The 21822-nt window shown below is 36.7% G+C and overlaps 1 protein-coding gene across 5 annotated transcripts in view; it reads right to left on the bottom strand.

Moving 5' to 3' along the window:
• Positions 1-21822, bottom strand: part of LOC129246350 (guanine nucleotide exchange factor DBS) — a 238453-nt gene that overhangs the window by 39449 nt on the left and 177182 nt on the right. For 2 of the 5 annotated variants that reach the window (XR_008582459.1, XM_054885103.1), the window contains exon 1: positions 12713-16805. The exons of 2 other annotated variants lie outside the window; for them this stretch is intronic. Coding sequence is in view for 2 of the 3 variants with exons in the window: in XM_054885103.1 (XP_054741078.1) it covers positions 12713-16585 (3873 nt within the window). In the remaining variant the exon portion in view is untranslated. Of the gene's footprint in view, positions 1-12712; positions 16806-21822 lie in introns of those variants that run through there. One more of the 5 variants, XM_054885102.1, reaches the window with a different exon arrangement.

The following is a 21822-nucleotide window of genomic DNA, read 5'->3' as shown; positions in this document are numbered from 1 at the left end:
ATATTAATAATATATATAACATATAACACAAAATAAAAGTATAATAAAAGGGAGAAGAAATAAAATAAAATAAAAAATATTAGAAAAAAAAACTAAAGAAAAAATAAATAAAATTAAATTAAATCAAATTAAGTAAAATAAAACGGAACAAAAAAGTAAAAAAATTAGAACAAAGAAAAACAAGACCAAAAAATTAATAAAATAAAAAAGGTTACTAAAAAAAATTAGTCAATGAAATAAGATTACGTAAAATAAGATAAGTTAAAACGGAATAAAGTCAAATAAAATAAAATAAAATTAAAAAATTAAAGTATTTAGAGTAAGCAATAAATAAAAAATAAATAAAAAAAATAAAAAAAGAAGAAAAAAATAAACGAAGTAAAAGTAGTATAAAAAAATTGAATTATTGTTTGGAGTAAAAGAAATTCATTATTTTCTCGATAGATGGCTCGATATCTCGTAAAGTATCGATCAAACAATTTAAAGTTTATGCTCGTTATCAAGGTTCACACTAAACAAATAGTTCGCCATTTTCGGTTTGTTCCATTCAGTTGTGAGTTACAGGGTGTTAACAATCGAAGTCAACAAAGAGAAAATTCCGTACATTTTCCAGTTTTTATTTGAGAAAGGCGAAGATGCAAACTAGGCCGCTGAAATTGTGAATGATGTTTATGTGGCCGATACTTTAGCAGCTAATTACGTGGAATTTTGGTTTCGTCTCATTTTTGATGTTAAAGAAAATGTCTATAAAATCACAGAAATAATCGAACTTGGCCGGCATATAAGTAGTCATAGCATTGCTCAGGAGCTAAAAATCGACCATAAAACAGTTTTAAATTAATTAAAAAAATTGTTCTAGAAAACTTTCGAAAGTAAAAAAAATAAATCGTTTTTAAATAAAAATAGGTAAATAAGTATCATACAAAAATAAATAAATAGAAGATCAAAAATTAACTGGAATATATAGCTTAGTTTCTCTAAGATTGCCATAAAAGAAATTACAGAAGTATGCAGATATGACCGCAAGCTTATCTTTTATGCTGTGCCAAAAATTTATTCAACTATATCAACTAATAGTACCCCTTTAGATGAGAATATGGCTTCATAGTTTTTTAGGGAGGCGCATACATAATAAATTGACAACTTTGAAGCCGTTTTCCCGAAATTTTGGTTTTTTAAATCTTAAATCTTTTACACCCGAGTTATTAAATCACCTTGCTAAAAAATAATTTGAATTTTATGTGGAAAGTGCCCGCAAATCCAATCCCCATCCAATTTTAAATTTGTCAGATATAGACTACTTTGGTGACAACTTCTCTGCATATCCTGTAAGCCGCATATTTCGTTCAAGAGGTGGTCTCTTAAATCTAAATGCAAGTGCTTTTGAAAATTTAATACCCAAAGTCTGCCTGTAATTTAGGTGAATCTGAAAATATATATCATATTATTGGCATCTAACCAGTGTATAAGAACACGTGTTTAGTCATATTTGGCGAAAAGACTCGAATATACTTCGATAAAGTCATTAATGTATTAAATGGAAGTTATTATTTATTATCTAAACTCGACCATTTTCTTCAGTTTCATATGCGCCTTTATTTTGTATCCCTTAAATAGATATCGTTCCAGTTCTACGGCAGTTCGCATTGAAGGAAAGTTTTATTTACATGATAAACCTCTCCAGAGGCTCCCCATTGGCTGAAAAGAGGCGAGCTCTGTTAAAAAAGTAGTTTTCCTGCTTTTTCTGTTTTTTGTCCATTTAATGTTTTATGCACTCATATTTGTTATTAATCAATCCTACTAATTTCAGATGAACAATTATAATGGCATGCGCTTATACATTTACACCAACATTACAACAACATGCATATCATTCAAAGCATATTAACCACCAAACTGCATCTTAAAATAATACAAAATGTCATAAAGTGATTACGAAAAATTTGTTTTTTTGAGAGGCATATGCATTTGCACATATACTCTTCCATAAAAATACTGGTCACATTATAAACTTTGTTGCCGATTACACATTACAAATACAATATACAAATATGCAATATAAGCGTTCATTTCATTTATACCCGTTTAACAACAATAAGCCCATTTTGTGCTTGGCCCATTGAGCCAGCAAATTAGTTTTTTTATTTCATTTTTTCATTTGCGGTTCGGTTGGTTAAGCTACCTAGATATGGCTCATGCACAATGCCATCAAACGGTCAACAAAACTAAATCAGTCCACACATCAGTTGACGTTGGACTTCCAATTGTAATCGCCTATATGTATGTACAAATGTGAGTCTTAATTTGTATTTGGATTTTTTTGCTGTTGCAACTTGTGATAGCCCAAAGTCAACAAAAAATATGAATAAATAAAAAAAGTAAAGAAAAAAAGATACAGCAAAAAAGGTTCAATTATTGTCGCAGTTAATAGTAACAGTAGTTGATCAAAGGTTGATTGTTCGTATTGCATATTTATTGGATATTAACATGTAGCCATGTGTAAATGCATGTGTGCAAATACATAAAGGAAAATATATAAGTACAAATGTGTTCATCCATATCAGAAATTTGTTAATTTGTGATTTCGCCACGGAATGTATACATATTTGTTGCTTATTTGTTAAAAATTTGTATTGATTGACAACCAAATATTATTAGTTATGTTGAGTCGAGCCATTGATTTCTTAAAGAAACTCTGCCAACGTTCACAATGGCTGTGTTCCTATGGTCAGTGGGTCCTTTCGTAAGTATTTGTAGCGAATGGGAAGTTGAATCTACAAAATTGCTTTTATGGAGATGCTGAATACAATGTTGCCGAGCACATCTTCTTCAAATGCGAGAGGCGAATCAGAGAGAGAACAGCTCTGCAACACCTGAAGAAATAATCGAGGAAACGATGATATGCGAAGAAAAATTAAATGCCGTCACAAATTTCCGTGTAGATATTAGTCGAAAAAGGAGGCGTGAAATGGAAATTTATGTTGAAGAGTATTAAGCATATGTTTTTCAAATTAAGTGACCCTGGACTCAGGGAGAATAGTGGATGTGTCCTTTTTAAGACGCGCCGTCTTGAATCTCTATCTCGAAGCAATGCGAAAGCAGTTGCGGGGTTGGCGGAAAAATCCAAAAGAAGAGGAGGGATGTTTTTAATGCAATCATACGTAGTCACGACGGTTACTATACTATACCAAAAAAAAATAAAAAATGGTCAGTGATCGCGTCGGGATCCGGACAAAAATTCTGATAGAAATCTGGTACATTTTATAATCCGTTCTGTTCGTTTTGTTTTTCGTTATGAGTTTGGCAGCACAGTCCTTTGGAATTGGTAGCACTGACAAGCAATGAAGTAAATTACAACAGCTTTTATTTCAGATTAGCTCCTGAAAAAAAGCGGATTTTCAGTTAAAGTATCGTTTTCTTGAAAGTGTGTATTATTTGCTGGCCCATTATCTTCAATGCTGTCATGTTTCAATTGGATTGGATTTTATCGATTGAGTACAAGTTTGTATTTTCTTTGAAACGAGGTAATTCTCTGAATTTTGATTTAAATATTCCGACTGCATTTTTGGCAAAAATTCTTGTGGAAGAATGTAAGAAATTGTTCATATTTCAGACTTTTCTGCCACATTTAATTGTCAAATAGTGGATTAACGAATTTGGAAAATATCGCGCAAGCACTGATGACAACGTATCACTTGTGCTCCGACGACACTCGGTTTAACGATACCGCAATAACCGAGATTTAAAAGAGAAATTTACAGGTGTTCCAAAAACTAGACACTATAGGAAAAAAATTGTATCACAGCAGCTCAAATTTTGTATATTTTTCTCAACACGGCACTTGAACTAGTAAATACCATAAAAATTAATTCCACAAAAACCATTAACCACCAATGCAGTTATTTTTACAAAAAAAAATTTGGATTTCTGAAATGCTCTCATGGGAAGTTTTCGCAGTAATTTATAACATTTTGTATTTTTATTTGCTCCATACGAAATTAGAAACGCTCGTAATACAATCTAATGTACTTTCCAATTTAGTCCATAAAAACTAATGAAATTACAAGCGGCTTAGATTGATAAGCTTTATAAGAGATGTTTTTGAATTTGCTGTTAATTAGACTTAAGCAAATTATCTTGCAAAAACTTACTCGTGCAACATTTGGCGTATTCAACGGTAATAGATACCAAACGAAATGAAAAAAAATTTACGAGTGTGAGTGGATACTAATTTAAGGACATAAAACAGATAAAAAGTAGCCATTACTTTAATTGCCATGATAGAAAAAGTATCACATAGGATATATATGGCAGGCAGCAGCGACAAGAAAACTGCTGTAATATTCAAAAAGAAATACATTTACGACTGTCTACGTAGATATGGGAGGTGAGGAATATGAGAACTTGAAAAATTAAAGGTTGATATAGTAAGAGAAAATCATATTTAAAAATCAGATGAGTGAGAAAATTTGAGTCAAAAACTAGAAGGCAGGTTATTTTGTGTATTTGTAAAAACTGAATGTTACTATACATAATGTAAAAATCATATTGATCTTGTCTACTCGGCCACAAATGCCATTCGCAATCGTTGAAGCTACAGTTATGTACATACTTGGATTAGCAGAATCGTAACCGTCTGTGCTAAGCGCTAAAAACAAATGATTCGCGACTTTTTGATACATCATTTCAATACCAATCCTTGAAGTGCTAAATTATGTCATGAAAAGGGCATGCAGATCATATAATTTGATTCCTTCATAGCCTAGACAGACGACGGCGTTAAACGGGATTACCGCCGCAGTTAATTCGTATTAATACCTGTATTGTAGTGTGACAGACGGTTATTACGCGGATTAGTGAACACCTGATTTGCTTATTGGATAGTTTTGTCATGGAAATATGGAAAGCAGGCAACAAATGTGGTTATTAGCTGCTGTAATACTAAGGAATAATTATTTATTAAAAAAAAATTAATACAAATAATGTAATTTTAAACGTGTTAGCGCAAACTACCATTGCATGCAGTTTTTAAATTATGAGAATTAAGTCTACTTGTCAATCCGCATTATATATATATATATAATTGGTGCATACACTCTTTTTTGGGTTTTTGGCCGAGCTCCTCCTCCTATTTGTGGCGTGCGTCTTGATGTTGTTCCACAAATGGAGGGACCTACAGTTTCAAGCCGACGGCAGATATTTTTATGAGGAGCTTTTTCATGGTAGAAATACAATCGGAGGCTTGCCATTGCCTGCCGAGGGCCGCACGCTATTAGAAAAATGTTTTTCTTAATTTTGGTGTTTCACTGAGCTTCGAACCGACGTTCTCTCTGTGAATTCCGAATGGTTGTCACGCACCAACCCATTTGCACCAACCCCACCATCAGTCTAGGCTATTAGATGGATGTACTACTTACTACATGTCACTAGTCTTTGCTGATAAACCAGCTACGATTGACAATTTGGAAGCCCACATATGCCACATGGAAAAATAGTACAATTTTGAGTAGAACGAAGGGTTTTCATAAGACACAGACGAGGTGGCCAAATATGGAGGAAAATTTTATTAACACTAATGCCAAAATAGCTCTTCATAAAAAACCGCCTGCTGTTCGTAGTCGACTTAAAACTGTGGGTCCCTTCATTTATGGAACAACATCCGGATGCACACCGCAAAAGGGAGGAGCTCGTCCAAACACTCAAAAATAGTGTAACCGCCAATTATATATAAATATAATATATATAATACAATTAGATTAATAAGAAAAAAATCCAAAATGTAAACTATTTTATTATTTACTCTTTTATTTTTTTTATAAAAAACGAATAGAAAATGTTTAAATTTTTTTAAAGGATTTTTAATTTAAAAACATAAGAGACGTACAAGACGTACAGACGTATATTGCAAGTATATTAAGTACACTTATATCGTATATTTACAGTAGCGGACTAAGAAATCCGGGTGCAGGCTTGACATTTTTTTTTTCCTTTTAATTCACATATCCGTCTGATTGGTAAATCGTGAAAAAGTGGAAAAATTTCAAATCATAAAAACATTCGCTAATTTTGTGATAAAACAAAAATTTTGCTTCACCTTTCACGAAATTAGTGCTAAAGTTAGAGTCAGTAAAGTTAATATTTTTCCTCCCATGCAGCAAAAATACCATATGTATTTAAAAGTACTCTAATTGAAGACAATTAGAAACTCCTTTAATAAATAATAGCTAGGGGTACCTTAAAATTAATTTGGGTGTGCAAAAAGACAATAAAAATGTGGATTTTTAGTGTCCAGATTTCAGTGTCCGCTGCTGTATTTATGCACATATATTGAGAGTTAGCGCCATGTTAGGTATGCCAATAGTACAGAAAATTTTACTAACGGCATTTCGGGATATTTAAAAATAGTCCCGAGATTCCCAGATTAACTTAGAAACACAACTTTTTTAATATGAGTAAAAATTTAATAAATGAAAACATTTAATTTGCTATGTAATGAAACTATTTTAAATTTTAGATAAATCTATTTTTAAAACCAACTTTTATGAATACAGCCCAATCTTGAAGTAACCAATTTTTGAAATGGTATTTGAAAAACCATGTGATTCAAAAACGTATGTGTCAAAAATTTAGAGTGTAGGATAATATAGGATAAATGGCTGCCCAAGCGAGGGGGCCCACTTGGAGAAATAATCAAACTTCGGCCATTGTGATACCGGGGGAAGAACAGAGGGAAAAGGTGCAAACAGGGGGAAAGAGGAAGAAGAGGTTTTGTCGTTTCCACGACAGTCGGTTCTAAAGGGCCCGCCATCTATCGTTACGGATTTGAACACTTAGCTGTCATCTGATTTGACAGAAAATTAGTTTTATTCTTCCGCTGAACAAAAATGGTTATGTATACGCTCAAAGAACGCTGGAAAATATTGCGACATTTCTTTGAAAATCATGGTAATGTTGCAGAATGTGTTCGAAAATAACGTACGGCAATGGGAAGAAGAAAAGCACCGAATGAAGCGTATGTGCGTTACTGATATCGTTTGGCCGCTTCGGAGCTGCGATTTGACGCCGTTGGATTATTATTTTTGGGGTGCCGTCAAAGACCAGTCTTATGCCAATAAACCAGCAACAATTGATGCACTGAAGACCAACATACGCGATGCCATAGCTGAAATTAAGCCGCATACAATCGAAAATGTGTTGAACAATTGGACCGATCGTATGGGATGGTGCATGGCTAGCCGAGGCAGCCATATGAATGAAGTTGTGTTCCATCATTAACCGGAAGGATTGTACTTCAAAATAAAAAAAAAAGTGTGGAAAAATATTGAGTAGTTTCTTTTTTATAGCATTTTTAATTCCGTAAAGTTATATGGCGGACCCTGTACGTTACCGAAACGACCCGGATTTATATCCGGCCAAAGACTGTCACTTCAGCAGCATTCCCCGTATGTAGGTAGGGTGAATGTTTATGCTGCTACAACAACAATAAGTGGTTTTGTATTAGCGGATGACGGCTAATTACGTTTGTATTAAGCGCTTCAAGGTGTTGATGAAATTCATCAATTGTGTGATATTTAAACCCGCAATATCCGCAGGTATAGCAAAAAAATTGGGAGCCCAGATGCCCAAATCTTTACTCGACGACAGCAAGCAGCTGAAAAGAAGATGCTGAGATGATTCCACCCCATCCTATAGACAGCTTCTGCAGAAAGAACTTCAATCAATTCCAAGTCTCGCCCCTGTGAACCTAACGGGCAATGCCCAGTAAGGAGAGAATGCAAATAAGTAATGTATTAATTAATATAAAAAATACATTAAATCAAAAATTAACAAAAATATACAAATTATTTAAAAATTGTTTAAGAAAAAAGCTTACTCAGTTGAGCATTCGCATCAAATCAATTCACGTCAAACTGCATAAGTGTAATAAAATTTTGTAATAAACAAGTTTTTACTTCTTTCAATTCGATGTTTAAAAATTTTCGGAGTCCCGAGTTATCGGGGTTTCGGAACTGACACCCCTAAATAGTGTTCAAGTATTCAGTAGTTTTAATCAGTATTCTCATTTTTATTTATTCAAAAAAATAAAAAAATTCAATCTTTATGCTTCTTTTTTAATAAGACACATTCCAATCTTAGTATAAAAAGTGGTATAGAGTGAGTTACATAAAATTTATGGATCTATATAGATTTGCGTAGGCATTTTGTGTTGCTATGTATGTAGGCTGTATAAAAATATGTATACATATATGCATATTAGGCCGGGTCGATTTGTGGGGAGGCAAAAAAATCGCCCATTGTTCTGGGAAAATCATATTCTAGGGATCAAAATAAGAAACTTTGCCGAAGGAACCATACCTCTAAAACGAATTCTGATGTCCCCCAATTTGGGTCGAACTTTTTAGTTTCTTTCATATAACTCACTTAAATTAATTTTTTCATTTACATATGTTCTGACTAAATAAATTTCTTAAGAGAAAAAATAGATATTATTATAAATAAATAATAAATATTATTATAAATAAATAAAAATAAAGAAAAAACATAGCCATTTAGTTGATTTTTTCATGTAAAGGCCAAAAATGGTGATATTTTGAAATTGGGGGACATCAGAGCAATGAGCGATTTCTAAATCGACCCGCCCTAATGCACATGTATACCTACATATCTTCACATGTTATGTACGAGTATTCGATATGCAAAGCTGCATCAAAAACTCATTCACATACCAGCAAACATGAATCTGCACTTCATTAATTACAAAGAGTTTAGTATTTAGTAAAAGTAGTAAAACCTGTTCAAATGTGTCGATTAATTTGCATAACTATAGGTGATACATTTTGTTAGCATTTGCGCATTAAATGCTTGTTGGTTTAAACATTAAAGTAATGCTCAGTTATGGCATGCAACAGGTAATAGATATAATATGTATGGTAGGTGCACAACTCTTTAAGTTGCTTGTGTTAATTGCAGCAAAGAATTCCAGAAAATAACGGATTTGTCGTCGTAAGTACCCACATTTAAACAAACATATATTTGTAAATGTGTATTTAATGCAAACTCTACATGGAAGAGCATTATCGAATAAGACAATTTTCTAGTTTACAACTAGTAATATTTTGGCGAATGCGAACTAGATCGGTATTGATAGAATTGCATTTAATAAACTGAAACATTTAAGAGAGAATATCTATCACAAGAAGTCGCAACAGCGCGCGTTTTTTTAGAACGGCAAAGCACATCATCTCTTGAGATACACACCTCATCTTGTAAGCGACTATTTCACTACCAGTCGTTATTCTTGTAAGTTTTTCTTTTCCCAGGAGTTAAATTACCACTACCCCGAAAATGTTCTAAGGAAATAAGCATGAATTCACGCAACAAACTGAAAGCGACTATAAAGCTAGTCTATGAGAAGCGTTGTGAAGGTTGGAAGAAGCAGTGGAATATGTACATATACTGGTTAACATGGAATAGGTGTTAGCAGTGAATAAATAAATTACTATGAATAAGTGAACCGTTTTCCCTTTATTTACAAATACCGGGTACTTTTAAAAAATTGAATTATTTCATAGTAATAAAGCAAGCATAATTCATCAAGATAAAGCAAAGATAGATGAAGCTATGTGTTCCCACGCTTATCTGGGCAGCACCACTCCTTACGCATTATTTACCAGACTTAGTTCTCTCTGATTTCCACTAAGATTTACCGAAAGCACTTGGCTTGATTACTGCGAGACTTTCACAAATTGCCTGAGGAGGAAAAACTGTGTAGCAATAACCATTGCTTTGAATAACTTAATTTTTTTTACCATATTTAAATAATAAATGTGAAACACTACTAAAATGTTGAAAAATAAAAAAATCAGCGATCTTAAGTATTAATCGCCTTAGTTGAAAATCATGCTTTAGAAATAAACCCCTTATACAGTGCACGAATGCACTTCAGCGAAAGAAAATTGTCAAAAATCAACACGAATTTTGAGCCACTCGAACTTACACTTTACTAATATCGAATGGGCAATTAAATTGCATACCTAGAATTTTTCTAGAAATTCTTAAATGAAAAATTTGAAATATTGATGAAATTTTCCGAATTTTCAAAAATATTGTACAAACTTTGAAACTTTGGAAAGGTGGGGGGAAAAATAAATAAATAGTCAAACTTTGCGTTATATATTTTTGCTATTGTATTCTGAACCATATTTAAAAAAAAACTAAAGAAAAATAAAATTATTACGTTTTTGTTGTAGTTCATGCATTTTTTCAGAAAAAAAGTAAAAAAATAATATTAGCCCAACAATTTAAATTAGCCCTTTATTTTGACGCTGACTCTATGTGAAATATGAACTATCGATTTTTTTTACTTTGACAGTCAAAAAAACATCCGTAATGTATCTAAAATTTTGTAAATAGTTAGCTCTTTATAAAATAAGACACTTTTAGCGGAAAGGGTAAGGTTGATATCAATTGGTCGCTTAGAATCTGTGATTTGATTTAAGATTTGAAGCATAAAACCCAAGGGGTTAAAGCCATGGTCAGTTAAGTGTCGAAACCTGCAAAAATGTACTAAAAAATTTGGTTGAGATATTGGCCTATTTTAAAGTCCGCGGCCGTCATGTGAACAAAATTTTGAGATTAAAAAAAAATAGCAAAACAATGACTTCTTTGGGCCTTCAAATCGATCAATATGAATCTCAAATATCTCGAAATCGAGAGTACCATTTGGATACAGCGTACTTCAATTAGGTTTTCTGGCTGGGTGTCCTGCTTGACGGATTTCGAGTGTAGCCGAATGTAATTGTTTAAAAAGAATGGTTATGGGATACATTTATACATACGAGTACATGCAGTTTATATTTATAGTTAGTAGAATATTTATGCATAACTCAACTCTTTCTCAAGTAGACTTACGCGATTGTTGCTTTCGACCACATAATTTATATAATATTCGCCTGAAGCTAAGAACTTGTAAAAAAATTAATTTTTTTTCTTTGCGCATTTTTTCCTATTACCTATTTCCAAATCTCGTACCTTCTCTGCCCTACCGAATGCGCCCTTCTACACCACGTGCCACATCCATTCGAGCAGTAAATATGTTCCTACTGTAAACAAACCAAATGAAACGGTAAGTGAACGTGCGGCATATAACACACACATAATTACATATGAAAGAAACTTCATCCATATAACTAAATAACTTCCGGGCTAAATAAGACAATTTAATTACAGGTGTGCACTAGGGTAGCCATAATTTGTATGAGGGGTGGGAAAAACATAATTTATGTTTTGCGGCACACGCTACAGAAAAGGCTATCAAAAAACTCGTAAATATGAGATTTGAAGTCAATAGTGGTTTCGATATCTTTCAGTCACGATCAAATCCTGAAACCTCCTTGTGTTTGTGCCTTGAATTTTAAGTTATTAAATAAACCACCTTTTTAATTTCTTAATTCATATTTTATTCAAAATTTTTGTTCTCCTACGTAAATTTTTTCTGAATTTTTCTAAATTTTTTTCAAGTTTGAAAAGTGCTTTTGAAAAAAAAAAATTAAAAAAAAATTGTTTGCTAGTTTTTCGAAAAATCCTTGGAGGTTTTATTTTTTAATTTTTTTAAGTCTATCAAAAAACTACTAAATATGAGATATTTAGTTGGTCAGGGAAGTTTCAGAGGTTGGGATTAGATCCTTGTTTTCTTGTTTTTCTAATTAATTTTTTTTTTAATTTTTATGGCTATTACAATAAAAACTACTAAATATGAATTTTCAAGCCCATTGGAAAGGCTTAGAGATTTCTACTAGATTCTCAAGTTTGAAAAATGCTTTTTGGGTAAAAAAGTCGGGCAATTTTTGAAGAACATCCGCCTCAGATTTTTCCTTATTTGTTTAAGGTTATTAAAAAACTACTTGATATGACTTTTCAAGCCAAATGAAAAAGGTTTAGAGGTTCCAACTAAGTCTCAAGTTTGAAAGATTTGGGGTAAACAGTGTTTTTTTGGTAATTTTTGATAAACATCCGCCGTTTTGTTATTTTTAAGGTTATCGTAAAGAACTATCAAATACAAATTTTTAAGCTCATTGAAGAAAGTCAACTGGGTACTAAAGTTTGAAAACTGTTTTTTGCACTGTTCTGTATTCTTTTAGTAATAATATAGGCTATGCTCAGTATAACTTTTGGAGTTATATTCAAACACGTACATCGCGAAGCTCTGCCATACAACTGCATTTGTTGCTATGCTAGAGTAGTCCAATTCACTAACTCCCTGATTCTCTCCGATTTTTAGAATATTTTGAAATCTTTATTTATCTCACGATTTTGAGCTTCAATAGTGTTTTGAAAATGTAAAGATCTAAAGGAATGAGTCGCATGGTTTTTGGAAAATAAAGAAAAGACAGTCGAAACTAATTTTTTTATATTATATGAACTTATTTTAGAAAAATTCTCATTTTTCGAACTTCCGGCTCAAGTGTTTCTAGAGGATATCCCGAACAACATCAACAATTTCAGAAATAGCAGCCACCCTAGTGTGCACATATGTACACTCGCAGTATAACATACCCCACCATACATTTTGACTTCGACTTTGCTGTGTCGTGGAAGCTTACATATGCAGATACAAGCAAAATCATTACATATTTATTGAAATAGGCACATATGACACTGAACGTGCGCCTAAGAATCAATGGGAGTTCACCATCATCTCACACTTACTTACCTTTCTCAATAAATGTTTATTACGTATCAAGACCTCCTCGGCGCTACTGTTTCTTATGAACTGCATTTGCCGCTCTCGTTCGCGCATGCGTTGTCGCAACCATTGCTGTTCTTGCTGCTGCTGTTGGCGCACGGCGCAACGTTCACGTTCTCGTACACGCTGACGTTCCGCTTCGATCGTGCATTTGTCGTTTGAGTTTGTGTTTGCAGTACAGCAAAGCGGTTTGTCACATTCGCAAGCGCGCAGGCAATCGCCACTTTTACCGTTACCGGCCAGTTTATAGCTGCTGCCACTGTTGCTCCCTTCATCGTTGCCATAACAACTGTTGCTACCATCACAGTTACTTGGCGTATGCACGCTTGCATGCACTTCAATGCGCGAGACGCAGTGATCATCGTCCGTCTGCGGTTCACCAGCGCTGCCACCACATTCATAATATGAGCAATTATCATCATCGCAGCTAGTTAAGCTGCAGCAACATTGTTCGTTGTCGTCGCTGTTCGGTTCGGAATGATCAGCTTTGTTTGGAGCTGATAGTATGTTTCCCTTTTTGTGTTGCACTTTGCCAACGCTCTCTTTCGACAGTTCAGTATCTTGTTGGAAGTACGAGTTATTCCAAAATACGCCATTAACTGGACCACTTACATCGGGACTGTTGCTAGCACTTTCTTGGTAACTGCTCGTCTTTTGGTCACGCTCACTTTCCGCCTCTTCACCACATGCGATGCAGCTGATCTCACTGAAGTTATCCGCTGAAGGGGTCGGTGAAGAGGCACATGCGCGTAGGGTATCGGTTATAGTGCGTTGACTACACCTTCCCGCGCCTGCGGCACAATTGTAGAAAACTCCCGCTTTCGTCATGCGGTCCAAGCTACAGCAGTTCTTCGTGCCCACTGATCCGCCGTCGTTTTCGTGGTCTTCTTTGTGCGGTACTGTACTGTCCTGCCTGCCTCGCCGACAATTGCATTTGCACCCGCTACTCGAAGCGCTACTTGATATGGTCGTGTAGGAGCTACCGGATGTTGATGTTTTGCTGGCGTTTGTTAGTGCGGAGGCGTCTGAGTTTGTTGAACAACCAGAAGTTTGCGAAGTGTGAGAGCACATGGAAATTGATGAAGCACGCGTCGTATTTCCATCCACCCCACCGCTGGATGTTGAGCTGCGCACAAAAATCTTCACACTGTGCTTGTCGCCGTCGCCGCCAGGGCTATGACTGTGTTTACTGCTGTTATTATTATTGTTGTGGAAATATTGGCGCGCATTTGCGAACTTGGATGAGATACGCAGCGGGGGCGGTGGAGGCACCATCAGCGAGTCGGTATCGCAGCCGTTTTGCTCTTGTACCCAATCATCATCGATTTTTATTGTGGTAGCGCATAACGGTTTGTGTTCGTTGCTGCAATTTTTCCTTTTGTAGCTGTTGTTGCTATTTGTGTTATTGTAAATGCGTTGTTCGTTATTTTTGAGGTCATTTTCGATATTGCACTGTTTGGTTTGGTTGGCAGCATTGCAGGCGCTGGCGGCGCCCGTCCGGTTAGACAACTTATCAACTGCACCTAATTTATTGCTTGTGTTGTTTTTTGCCGCAGCCGCCGTCAGTAATTCATCTGTTGTGGCCTTAGTGAGACTTTTTTTAGCAAAATTTTGCACATCGTTTGGATCGCCACCTGACGCTTTCCCAACGTGAATTTTAATTTGTCCCTCTTTAACCACATCAATATCCAACTCCTTTAGCTTGGGTGCCGCAGCATTCGCGGATAGCTTAAAACTTTGTTGCATTACGGTTGGCTTCACGCTTGCTTGGTTGAGCAGAATTTTCACACAGTCCGCACACTTCTCGAGATTTTTCATATTATTTTCCTTAGTATGGCGCTCCTTGAGATCTGTGGAGGACGAGACACCTGAGTCCGAGCAACAGCTCTCGAGTGATAGACGCTTGCGCGCCTTCATTTCCTCATCAGACTGTTGCGGTGTGCTGGCGCTACTGCTGCCTGCATTACTCGCCGCCGACATAGGACAGTTAGCGTATTTGCAATTCTTGTAGCCACAGGTACGTCGATTGGCGTCCAGCGCCGATTTATGCGTAGATTCTTTACCCAGCTTATGAGCGGCGTTGCATTTATTCTCATTTAGTGATTCTTTTTCCTCCGTCACCTTATTATTGTTTGCGGGCTTCGATTCATTGAGTTGATTAATTATGAGGAGCGGTTGTCGCTTCTTACGTATATGTATTCGCTCCATTTTATGCTTCTGAAAACTAGCAGACGCAGGCTGGCGCGTTTGCTTCAGCAGGCGCTGATCCAACTCATCACAGCTGTCCGGTTTTGTTTCACTGTTACACTTAGGCTTATCCGACTTCTCGAAAGCTGTCGATTTGGTAGCGCGCAGCTTGATTTTCGCACCTTCGCAGTGCGTACGAAACTCCGCAGTTACCTGTCGGTGAAGCTGCTGTTTCCGCTCCTCTTCATGGTCGAACATTTGACGTATTCGCCTCTGCAATTGCTCATTTCCTTCGTTATAAGACTGCGCCGAGTTGGTCGAGTGCCGCTGTTGTTGCTGTGCCTCGCAGACAGGCTTTGGTATGCGCGATACTTGCTGTCGTTGCTCAGGTGATCCACGCGATATGCGCACCTCATCAATAGTACAGCGTGAGTTTTGAACTTCGCTCGAATTGGTATTGCTTTCCCGTACACAATCAGAACAATCACCAGGCGCGCTTGAATTACTACAGCGTTTCGAGCGCTCTTCAATGCAGGGCAGCATTTCGCGCAAGTGCATTCGCATGTTAGGCTCTTTTTTTATCGGTGTAGATGCAGGGCGTAGTGGTTGTGCAGGCGGCTGCATTAGTACAGAAGCGACGCTTTGTGTTGCCGCGGGCGGTGCTGGCGCGCGATGTTGTTTTGTGGAGCGCCTCTGCTCGGGGCGCTTGGCGTGCTCGAATAATCGATTAATTTGCGAAACCACCTCTGGCTTACGCGCATCATCACCTGCTAACATTGCGGGTAGTGATGCACGTTTACTATCGGCAGTCACGCTACTTGCTGCATTATGCTGTAACTGATGATCACAATCAGTTTGCTCAATGCGCGCTATGCGATCGGCGCGGGATTTAACACCTGCACGCGCCATATCGCGTCGTACATCGCAAGTTGAGATGCGTGCACGATAATTCCAACTGTGAGACTTCTCACAATCTGGATAATGGACAGTGGACGCATCATCATCGTCATCCGATGAGGCAGACGATTGTGTAGCAGAATTACAGGAGGAGTTGCAGCACGATTGAACTTCTGCATAATCTTGATCATCGGAGTCCGCGCCATTAGCGGTAGCAGTAGCAGCACTAGCAGTGGCAATGGCCGAGGCGGATTGTGCGCGCGCGAGCGGTGCTCGATATTTCTGCGTTGCGGCAGCGGACGCTGGCTGCTGTTGCGGCTTCATTTGTGGCATTTGATGTTGCAGAAATTTCCACGATTCAATTGTGGGTGGCGGTAGTGGCTGCTGTGCGCGTTGCGTCTTGCCTTTAGATGCTATGGGGCGTTGTGAATTGGCAGCGGCCGCGCCAGCTTGCACTTTATTTGCATTGGCTGCGCTCAATTTGGCACCAGCAAGCTGACTGTGGCTGCTTGCCGTTACAGTTTGCTTGTAGCCTGTATATTTCATGCCAACTGCCATGAAGGACTGCCTGTGCTGCTGCGTTGTTGTAGTCGGCCGCGGCATGCGTACTTCCTTGCACTGATGCACATAGTTCACCGGGAGCAGTTCCATTTGCGGTATTTCCGCACTGGACATGCGTGAGTCTAGCGTGCTGTCAAACGCTAGACTGGCGAGTGTTTCGCTAGATGGTTTGCGTTGCATTTTATTGAGCAGCATTCTTTCACGTCAATTTATTGCACTGCATTTGTTGAAAACTTTAATAATCCACAATTATTGCATTTTTGCTTGTATATTTTCGTGATGTTTTTCTTTTTCTTCTTCTTGAATACACAGTTTAGTAATTATTAATTTTATTGAACAACAATTACACACATCGAATTTGGTATGCGCCTGCGCGGCGCCACATATACGCGGATTTGAGGAATTCGCGCGTTTATCTCTATCGGGTTCGTGTTCGAATTTGCTGATTTAGTGTCGTATGCGTAGAAATTTGGTTTATCATTTAATATACAATAAACAAATAATACGTTTATTTTGAGATTTGAATAATTTTAATACGTAAAAAACACAATAATGCGGTTTCTAATTTGTGTGGGGCACAAAATGATATGACAAAGCACTGCACCAGAAAATCAAAGCTAGAGTGCCATCGGCAACTATGACATTGTAGAAAACTTTAACTTTTCGTTTTTATATCGAATTACTTCATTTTTTCCACTCTCTTACTTCGTTTGCATTTATTTTAATTTTAATATATATATATTTTTTTAAACACTGTATAACCACAGTCAGTGCTCTGTCGCATTCACCACAAATAGTTTATAATTAATTTGTTTTCATTTCCACATATCATTGTTGTTGTTATTTGAACACAACATTTTGTGAAATTGTAAAAAACACACTTTTAACCGCTCATTGTTGTTAACCCATCAAAGTTTCGGCTTAAACTGTTCGCTGCACTAAACTAAGTTTGTAGTTTCAAGTTTACCAGCTTGAAGCTGATGTGGAGGAAATTTGAAAAAGGTTCGATTGAATTGCACCAACCAAAATGTGCGCTCAAACATGTTCGCTGTTCGTTGTTGCTCTTTGAAGTTCGATCGGTTGCTTTTTGCGCTTGGCAAGCAGTTGAACGGAAGCCGCGAACATGTCGCGCCGGATTTGATACTTGCGTACGTTGTACACATCAATTTCTTATACATCATACATATGTAATAAAAAGTATGTGTTTAAACGTATGCATACGTGCATGGATATGTGCACGGCTAATTGCGCTACATTTCATTTTCAGCATTGTTTTATCCAAGCTTTGAGTTTTTGTTGGAAGTTCTTGGTCAAGTCTACGTTTTATTACTTTGTTCCTTCAATTTAATTTTTCTATTTTTTACTACGTTTTTAATCTATCTATAATCTGTTAGCCATTAATCAGTTTATTATGGGCGCGCTTACTGCTGTTACCAAGTTCAAGGCGAATGACTTGTGAATGGAGAATTAAAGGGTTTATGGATGCGAGTGATAAATTAGAGCTTCATCTTCTTGTAAAACTTATGAAATTTTAGCAAAATGACTTAGGCACTATGGTGGCTACGTTAAAGTTGGGAAACGGCTGAGTATTTGCGTTGCACGAAATCGTACGGACAGGTCCGCCAATAGAAAATCCGAGCTCGAGAGTTAGTGAAATTGTTCTACTAATATTACATTTTTTATCCAGCATATTTCTTCAATGCACAATATCCTACTTTTTTTCAAAATATCAAAATACATATACGCTAGAGTTCAAAATAATAGCGCGCTAAATTTCCAAGTTCTAACAATTAAAATTGATTGATGCACCCGTATATCGAAGTCTCAAGTTTTGTACAAAATTCACAAAACAAATTTTTTTTTTTAAATTGACATCAAAATTTTCTACTTTTTAGAAGGCATGCAGACTAGTGTATAGCCGATTAAATTTTATCATAACACAGTGTAAGACTGAAGTTGCTCAAATATCGCATTGATTAAAAAAAAATGCATACGATGTTCAGACTTATCCCCTTTTCGACGTCTCTTTTATCGAAACCACGAGCATAAATGATAGAAAAAGACTTTTCGCCAAGAAATGGCAAAGCTCCGTGTGCATTTCTGTCATGAATAAACTCCTCATAAAAAACCATCTGCGATTCGGAATCGGATTAAAACTGTAGGTTCCTCCATATGTAGAAAAACATCAATACACACACCACAAATACATAGGAGGAAAGGCTCGGCCAAATAGCCAAAAGAGGGTGTATGCGCTAATTTTATATAAAGGGTGGTTAAGTTTTAAAGGCCGGTGTTGATTTTGAATAAAATACAATTTTTTTAGGACATTATTGTCATTTCTCTTTATTATGATAATATTGGCAGGGCTCTATTTTTCGATGACGCTGAGGCATAATTGAGGTTCTATGCCGTTAATGTGCCGAATTATCTCATCCTTTAGCTCTTGAATTGTTGCTGGCTTATCGACGTACATCTTTTCTCTCAAATAACCCTAAAGAAAGAAGTACAACGGTGTCTTTGGCGTTTAGGTGTCGTTCACATTCAACATGGGACCTTGAAATTTAACCACCCTTTATATATATAATAGAAAAAAGAGTTGCAGTATTAAGGAAATTTTATGAGTAAAGCCTACGAATAAAATTTATTTGCATTCGTAAACGTACCAAGAGGTAAATGAGCTATCAAAAACTAAATCCCTATCTGACTCTTAGCCCCTTTAAGCACGTTTATCTTCAAAACTTGAAAGAAGTTGTGCATTATATGGAGAAAAAGCACAACAGCGTTAGGGAAAGAATTATCAATTATCAACGGGAATTTTAAGCCACTTCAAACTTGCACTTTCTTATACAAGGTGGCGCAAAATTATTATTCCAATTGTGTTATTATTATAAATGATGGACATCTTTATTTTTACGGACTCAATTTTTTATATGCTTGTATGCAGTTGTCTAGTTCACAAGTGTCAAATATGATTAACGTATATTGGCAAACCTATAAATCATCCGAATTGACGATTAATTTTGCGCCACCTTCTTGGTATGCACGTCAAACTATTGTTTACAGGCCAAATTGTTTACATGCTTGAAATTTAAGAATAATGTTTGTTTAAGAGTTCTGCAGTAAGTGTCTTACCAAGGAATATTTCTCTAAAACATATAAAAACTTAATATATGTATGTACGTCCAATTTATTTGCTTTAATCAATTAAAAAAACTGATGGATTCAGTTGTTTTTTAATGTCGCACCAAGGCCACAGAACTTGCATATGTTACGAATATCTTGAATGCTTCTATTGCCCTTTCGGCTTTGTTTGACATAGATAATGTTTCTCATGCCTTTTGTGTTGTTGGGCTAGGATTCCCAAGGATTGCTACTACTTCGCTCCCAATTCGCTGTGGGTATAACACTTTCCTGTAAATGTAAGCTGTCTTGGCAAATCTTCCATATGCAGTGAAGTGAGGACGTTTCCCGCCGTTAAAGAAGCTCTCAGGAAGGCCGGTGCTTGGAATGAAAAATACGCTTAGAATTCTTGATAGACCTATATAAATATGATTTTTTTGTCGGGATAACTAGCAAGTGCAGCACTCAGACATTAATTAAGCACATTGTACTACATTTGGATTTCCTTTTAATTTTCTTTAAATCTACCCGATCTCTGAAGAAATCTGAGTAGATCTTGTGGTGCCAAGGAGCCTAGGTGGTCGCTTCTTAACACATCAGTGCCAAAGACCTCAAACCTGATTCGAGCGAAGGAGGGCAGACGCATAGGAAGTGGTCCGCCGTCTAATCCTCCTCTTTACAAGCTGGGCAGAGTACACTATCTGAGATGCCCACCCTTTCCATGTGCTTCGCCCACAGAAAGTGGCCCGTCATCAGTCCAACCAGTTGTCTGCACTCCCTTCTGCTTAATGGCAGGAGAATTTGCGACAGTCGAACGGACATGACTGGTAACATCAGTTTAGTCCATCTGCAGCCTCTCTCAGCCTGCCAAGCTGTGGGTTGAAGTAACCCATTTGCTAACCGTGGCTTTAATGGCCGCAGAAGAGAGTTGGCCTCAGACCCCATCTTAGCTAAGGAATCAGAGGTCTCGTTTCCCACGATACCCACGTCTCCCGGTACGCATGTTAGCATCAGGCTGTTAGGTCTACCGACATAGTTCAGCCTATATTTACAGGACTCGACTACCCCTGATGTGGTTGGGGGGTTGTCTAAGGCCATGAGCGCAGCTTGGCTTTCGCTGTAGGTACATATAGGTCTGCCTCTCTATCGGTTTTCCACAACAAAGTTCATCGCTTCTTGAACTGCATGCACCTTCGCTTGAAACACAGATGCATGCTGGACTCCACGTACACCCCAGAGCCGGAGCCTTGCTCAAATATAAATATGATAATGAAATCGCATTTAACTAGAAAATTGGGGTTTAGAAAAATCAGCTGTACTAATAAAATTACAAAGGAAACTTAGTCAATAAATGTATAAATGACTCTGATTGTATTTTCACTATAACCTGCTCAAATGTCTTTGGGACACAACTAATGGGCATTCATATGTCCATTGCATTAAAATGAGAGGAGCGCGACGAACTACCAAGTTTTAGCAATTTTAAAAGAATTTTTGCTTAGTATTGAATTTCTTTTTGTGTTTTTATAAAAGTATAGTGCATTCTACAACAAAAACCATATAACTCCTCAAGGATCCAAAATTGTAGAAAATTCACAAAAATTTAACAAATTTCAAAAGAAATACATCAAAAGTTCCAACTTTTTATTGAGAATTTTTGTAGAAACTCTGTTCATGCAGTTATATAAAGGGTGGTTAAATTTCAAGGGCCGATGTTGAATGTGAACCACACCTAAACGTCAACGACACCGTTAGACTTCTTTCTTTGGGGTTATTTGAGAGAAAAGATGTACGTCGATAAGCCAGCAACAATTCAAGAGCTAAAGGATGAGATAATTCGGCACATTAACGGCATAGAACCTCAATTATGCCTCAGCGTCATCGAAAATTTGGACCATCGAATGGAGGTGTGCCGCCGAGGTCGCGGCGAACATTTGGCCGATATTTTGTTCCATACGTAATTCAGCCATACTAGTATTATCATAATAAAGAGAAATCATAATAATATCCTAAAAAAATTGTATTTTATTCAAAATCAACACCGGCCCTTAAAACTTAACCACGCTTTATATACACGCGTACACCCATTTTGAGTGTTTGGCCGAGCTCCTTCTCCTATTTGTGGTGTGCGTCTTGATGTTGTTCCACAAATGGAGGGACCTACAATTTTAAGCCGACTCCGAACGGCAGATATTTTTATGAGGAGCCTTTTCATGGCAGAAATATACTCGGAGGTTTGCCATTGACTGCCGAGGGCCGACCGCTATTAGAAAAATGTTTTTCTTAATTTTGGTGTTTCACCGAGATTCGAA

This window comes from Anastrepha obliqua, chromosome 4, assembly GCF_027943255.1.
Source record: "Anastrepha obliqua isolate idAnaObli1 chromosome 4, idAnaObli1_1.0, whole genome shotgun sequence".
NCBI lineage: Eukaryota > Metazoa > Arthropoda > Insecta > Diptera > Tephritidae > Anastrepha > Anastrepha obliqua.
Note: the sequence above shows the minus strand (reverse complement) of the source record. Positions and strands in the feature narration are given on the sequence as shown.